Source organism: Danio rerio, chromosome 6 (genome assembly GCF_049306965.1).
Source record: "Danio rerio strain Tuebingen ecotype United States chromosome 6, GRCz12tu, whole genome shotgun sequence".
NCBI classification, from domain to species: Eukaryota; Metazoa; Chordata; class Actinopteri; order Cypriniformes; family Danionidae; genus Danio; species Danio rerio.
In genome coordinates, this window is record NC_133181.1 from 10852192 (window position 1) to 10858436 (window position 6245).

Sequence of the window (6245 nt, forward strand, 5' to 3'; positions counted from 1 at the left end):
TCTCCAAAAGTAGGGTACTCTTCAGGAATTTATATTTTGATTAATCATGATAATGCAAATCAAATCACAAATTATTTATTTTTCAAACTTGAATTTAGAAAAGAAGAAATGATGAAGAATTCAGAGAAACTTATTAAATCTTTATTTGCGGTCAAATATGCCTAAAGACAAGGTATAACAGATGTTTAATGAACATAAACATGCATTTGACTGATGTGTCTGTCTGTAAAATCATCATAACAGATATTGTCAGAATAGAGAAAACAGCCAGAATTCCAACCATAAAGAGAGTGCTTATTAAATCTGAAAATGATCATATATTTTAGATTTTTATTACAGTGTGATCATTTAATTTTACTTTTTAATTTATTCTGATTTCTGTTTCAGTTCATGTAAAAGTTGTTTGACTACTACTTTTAGTCTTTGTTTACTAAAATAACCTTGCAACAGTCACTTTTTTAAAACCATGAAGACAGTGAGATGAGCAAGTTCAAGTGCAAAGAGCTTTATTGTCATCTTAACAGTACACAGTGAAATGAGACCATGTTTATCCAGTTACCACATAAAAACCACACACAACTACACAAAACAGTAGGAGACACACAAACAACACAAAACACCTCAGAACCAAGGGTTAAAGAGTAAACTACCTGATGATGTAAAGTGCAAACAGTGCAAGACAGACATTAAAGTGCATTAAACAATTCAGAAGCAGAAACCGAAGCAGAAACATTACATTTATCAGTAAACACAGTTCCTCTGAATAAGTGCATGTGTTTGGAGGTAGTTCAGTTGATGCAGCTGCTCAGGATCCCCTTGAGCACAGGTGTCAAATCCAGTTCCTTGAGGGCCGCAGCTCTGCACAGTTTAGCTTTAACCCTGATTAAACACACCTGATCAAACTCATTGAGTCTCTCAGGCTTGTGAGAAACCCACAGGTAAGTGTGTTGAAGCAGGGTTGGAACTAAACTGAGCAGAGCTGCGGCCCTACACAAACTGGATTTGACACCTGTGCTCTTGAGGGTCCCTCTATAAAGCATGTTCGGGATGGAGAGACTAAAGCTAAAGTTAAGACAGCTACAGCTTTGTCAGGATCTGTAAGTGTTGACAGATGAGGACAGTGTTGACACACAGCACTGGAACTGGGTTAGTGTTGAGAATCAGCTCTGGTTTGCTTCTTGCAGGCACATTTTCTCCTCAATCCATTACAGGACGTTCAGGCACAACGGTGTTTATAAAACAATAATTTATTTGAGTCTCATGACAAGAAGATGTAGAAGATCAGATGATATAATCGTCTTGATGGAGGGGTCTGGAACTTCTTGTTGTTCTTTATCTGGTGACCTGAAACAAGCAACACACACATTTGTTGGTCTCTATGTTACACACACCTCCTGTATAAAAATGCTCAAGAAAGTAAATGTAGAATTGAATACCTTGAACCAGCGATGGCTGCTGAGTTTCCCCAAAGCGATCCTCTTCCTGGGGCTCCTCTGCAGGCAGGACTGGACCAGTTGGCAGCACTCTGTGGAAAAAGATGGAGGAGTCTGATTATTATTACCTGAACTACATCTACTTGCTTTAATAATCACAATCCAAACAATAAGATTTGATGATGCTGAAACATGAAGGCCAAAACTGATGAACATCACTGAATAATTCCTGTGTGTCATTCAGATTTACAGTTTGCTTTCTCTGCTGTAATAAATGGCCAGCTCACCTGTTGACAATCCAGATTTGATCCAAGTTCTTTCGTCTGTCAAGTCCAGGTCACTGTCTTTAGGAGGTTCTCCACACAGCAGCTCATACAGGAGAACCCCCAGTGACCAAACAGTTGCCGCCTTTCCATGGTACCTGCCACTGGATTTAAATTCAGGTGGACAGTAATCTTCAGTCCCTGAAAAAAGATTTTCTTCATTAGTGACAGTAAGAAAGCTGATGCTGTTCAAAATATGGAGTTGAAGAAGTAAAATCTCAAACTGCAGATTTGAAGGACAATACATACCACAGAATGTTGTATATGCTGAGGTCTTTAGAAGGTCACCGCAGCCAAAGTCGATGAGCTTCACTTCCAGAGTTTCCTTGTTTATCAGGAGGTTTTCTAATTTAATGTCCCGATGGAGGACCCCTCGCTGACAGCACATATGGGCAGCCTGCACTACCTGCCTCATGATGTGCCTTGTCATGTTCTCACTGAGGGTTCCTAAGTGCCGCTCCAGAAAATCAAATAGGTCTTCGCAGGGTGAGGGACGCTCCAAGATCATTATGTAGGAGTCAGACCTCTCCTGCCACTCCAGCATCCGGATTATCTGAGGAACGGTCGGACCATTGTTGGCAAGAATGGTTAGAGCAACCTCTAACGGAAGGGGTGTAGGATGACCAGGCTGTAGAGGAAAGACATTTGTTGTCAGTGATGTTTAAAATCATGTTTGGCTCTAATTAACAAATTTTGAAGTAAAAACCAAGAGAGCTGCTTACAATGCTGAGGTAATCCATGTCACTGCTCTTCATGACCACCTTCATTGCCACCTGATCCACAAAACAAAACATTAGTAATTCTTGCTCTGAGCTCAAATCATCACAGTCATTCAACTTTTTCAATGTCATGTGACACAATAAACAGACTTGAACAGACACTGAGAGAAATATTTTGCTAGATGTAGTGAGTAAAATATACCTCAAGACCATCCGTCAGACGAACTGCTTCAAGGACTGTCCCGTATCCTCCCTGGCCGAGCTTTTTTACAATTCTGTAGCGGCCCAAAATATCTTCTGCAAAAAATAAAATGAATAAACATTATAGAAGAGAACACACAACAAGAGGATTAAAGCTGACATTTTAATTCATAATTTGACAGAACATTTGTCTATTATTTTGAATATTTCATATTTCTTCCCAACTCAATTTAAGTAAAAGGATTCTAATACACCTAATGTAAGTAATTAACACATATTATATTAACACATGTTGTTGGAACACAGCATGAACATTATTGAGATCATTTAAAGGTCAAAAGGATAAAGGATGTTAAACCTCCTGACCTTCAAGACTGCTGGAGCTGGACGTCCTGCTGGAGGTGCTGTTGGAGCTGGAAGTCCTGCTGGAGCTGGTATTGGAGCTGGAAGACCTGCTGCAGCTGCTTCTGGAGCTGGACGCCCCGCTGGAGCTACTGTTGGAGCTGGAACTAGACCTGGCCTCGTCAAGACTCAGGCCGCTGCTGGTGTCAGTTTTCAGAACTTCATGACTCTCCACAGAGAAATCCATGAAAGTATCATAATATTCCGAATTTCTCTCCTCAGAGGTGACACTTTGAGCAGAGAAGTAAGTAGAAGACGACCCGCTCCTCATCTTTTTTGATGGTCGCCTCTCCTCAACGGGCTCGAGATGGTCGAACGCCTCGTTGGGGCAGGATTTTGTTTGCGCACCATGATGGAAATTGTGCGCAATAACGCAATCGCTGTCAGAAAAACAATCTCTCTTTCTCTTCTGTCCCATGATCACAAAAGCGGTTGGATAAAACACTAACGCTGTTGAATTCGTGTAATGCAGACAGAAAAATCAAGTCAAATGACAAATCTGTACAGAGAAGCTGTTTAGGAATGCAAGACATTCTAAATGTTCCATTCTAATTATGACGCAACAGCACAGGTTTGTGTTATTGTTTGAAATCTCCTCAAACCAAGCACAATAATTAAAGCCGTACAATGACAATTCCGGCCAAACTAAACAAGCAGCTATATAAATATAAAATACACACACATTATAGATCAATATTTTAATAATTTGTTAAAATCGTTAGATATATATATACGTATTTAACCGCAGTAGCTATATTATTGCATTTTTATTCTTGTTTTACTTCATAGCCTATTTGTGTGACAGCTATAGCCTATCTTTTATCTTTTTGTTTTTAATTTAGATATATAGGCCATATAAACTTACATCAATTTTTTATTTGTGGAGAAATATGTTCAAAGAACGAAATTTAGGCCTAAACAATGTTTTTTACCCAATTCAAGCCATTTAATACTAATTGGGACTGTTTTGTCCAGTTGGTTGTCTGTCGATAATAATTGTCGAAATATTTTACACAGGAGGCAACCTATCAAAAAACGTTAAAAAACACACATTTCGATTACTATTTCGGCTTGGTCATATCCGTAAATGCCCTATATTTGGAAACATGTTGCGTTAATATGAGATAATGCGTTAAATTTTCCCCATGTACCAAAAAAATACAAATTAATTTATGAAGTGAATGGATTAATAGAAAGGACAAAACGTCTTTTTAAAGTGTTGATTTTTTTTTGTTAATGACAAACGGAATTTAAAATTCTATTTAAAACGTTAGAAAAAAATATATAGGCCTAAATATTTTAATTCATCAATATACAGCATAAAACACCACTCCATCAAATTGCTTATCCATGTTATAAACTAGCCCATAATAACTCGTCTTCAAAATTTCACACATGAATATTATAATTTAAAACATTTATTTGCTGAAATTCTTAGTAAAAAAGTAAATTTCAAAAATGCTTTTGTTTTATTTGATTTTTCCTTCTGTCTGAAAAGGAATATTTTATTTCGGCCTCTTCAAATAAATTGTCTAAACAAATAGTCTGCTTGAACGACACATTATAAGTAGTTTATAAAACACAAATGAACAATCAAAAACGCTATGCTATATACAGATAAAAAAAAATATTCAGATTATTTTTTTAAGTAAAGTGGTTGTGAACAATTTATATGGCGTGAATTTAAACAAAGTTAAACATCAAGTTAAACATTACTAAATTTAATTAGTTTAAATTCAACCCATTTAAATAGTTAAAAACGTTAAAAGTAACAAAAGTGATAAAGAACTAAGATAAATAATTGTAATGGTGTTGTTACCTCAAAACAACATTTATTGTTACAATGTGATAAAACTTACAGAGTAAATGTTACAGATAACATTTAATCGTCGTGAATATACTTGGCATAGAAATCCCCTATAAGCAATACAATTGCAGGTTAATTATTTATATAGTTACTTATATTTGATTGTAACTTTGCAACATGGTGGCTCGGTGATTAGAACTGTAGCCTTACTGCACGAAAGTCGCTGGTTTGAGTCCCGTCTCAGTTGGCGTTTGGAGATTGCATGTTCTCTGTTCGCGCGAGCTTCCTCCAGGTGCCCCGGTTTCAACCACAGTCCAAAGACATGAGGTACAGGTGGATTGAATGAACAAAATAAGCCATGGTGTATGTGTGTGAATGTGTGTGTGGGTGTTTCCCAGTACTGGATTGCAACTGGAAGAGCATCCGTTGTGTAAAACATATGCTGGATAGGTTGGCAGTTCATTCCGCTGTTCAACTCCTGATGAAAAAAAAGAGACTAAGCCAAAGGAAAATGAACAAATGAATGTAACTTACTTGATTGTAATGCAGTATTGTGCACCTTTTGTAAAGATGCTTTGAAACAATAATTATTGTAAAAAGCGCTATACAAATGAAATTGAAATGAATTGGCGGCTGAACACAAAAATCAAACATTTAAAGGGAACTGACTTTCATATTAGAAAAAAAAACAATGCAAGTGAAAGGTTGCGACAAGTTCTGTTTACAAAATATAAATCAAAACACACACACACACACACACGTATGTATATGTTTATATATATATTACTGCCACAGGTGAAGCTTAGACTATTTACTTCCCATCACATAATTTTTTCCTTCAGTAGAACATAAATTGTTGTTCGTTTCTCGACATTTTTTAGAGTGTCTTTTTATTACCACAAAAAAAAAAAAAAAAAAAAAAAAACGAGCATAGCATACCAGCCCATTATTATATAAATTCACTGATGTTGATCCTGGACCATCAATTTATAAAATCACTGATGTTGATCCTGGACCATCAATATATAAATTCACTGATGTTGATCCTGGACCATCAATAAAAAATTCACTGATGTTGATCCTGGACCATCAATATATAAATTAACTGATACTGATCCTGGACCATCAGTATATAAAATCACTAATCTTGATCCTGGACCATCAATATATAACTTCACTGATGTTGATCCTGGACCATCAATATATAAATTTACTGATGTTGATCCTGGACCATCATTCACTGATGTTGATCCTGGACCATCAAAATATAACTTCACTGATGTTGATCCTGGACCATCAACATATAAATTCACTGATGTTGATCCTGGACCATCATTCACTGATGTTGATCCTGGACCAT

At 36.6% G+C, this 6245-nt stretch overlaps 1 protein-coding gene across 1 annotated transcript; it reads right to left on the reverse strand.

Moving 5' to 3' along the window:
• Positions 1 to 489: 489 nt before the first annotated feature.
• LOC100537673 (serine/threonine-protein kinase pim-1-like) lies at positions 490 to 5785 on the reverse strand. The gene is made up of 8 exons (XM_073953678.1): positions 5369 to 5785; positions 3043 to 4737; positions 2678 to 2772; positions 2479 to 2529; positions 2006 to 2384; positions 1721 to 1897; positions 1437 to 1525; positions 490 to 1344 (listed from the first exon to the last, which is right to left on the reverse strand). The coding sequence occupies exons 2-8, from the start codon at positions 3494 to 3496 to the stop codon at positions 1333 to 1335; spliced, it is 1257 nt and encodes a 418-aa protein (XP_073809779.1). The 5' UTR covers positions 3497 to 4737; positions 5369 to 5785; the 3' UTR covers positions 490 to 1332.
• Positions 5786 to 6245: the final 460 nt, after the last annotated feature.

Coding starts and splice junctions, on each gene's coding strand:
- LOC100537673 (XM_073953678.1), bottom strand. CDS start 3,496: ATGGGACAGAAGAGAAAGAGAGATTGTTTTTCTGACAGCGATTGCGTT. Junction 2,530..2,677: donor GTCTGACGGATGGTCTTGAG/GTATATTTTACT, acceptor TTTGTGGATCAG/GTGGCAATGAAGGTGGTCAT. Junction 1,898..2,005: donor AGCATATACAACATTCTGTG/GTATGTATTGTC, acceptor ATCTTTTTTCAG/GGACTGAAGATTACTGTCCA.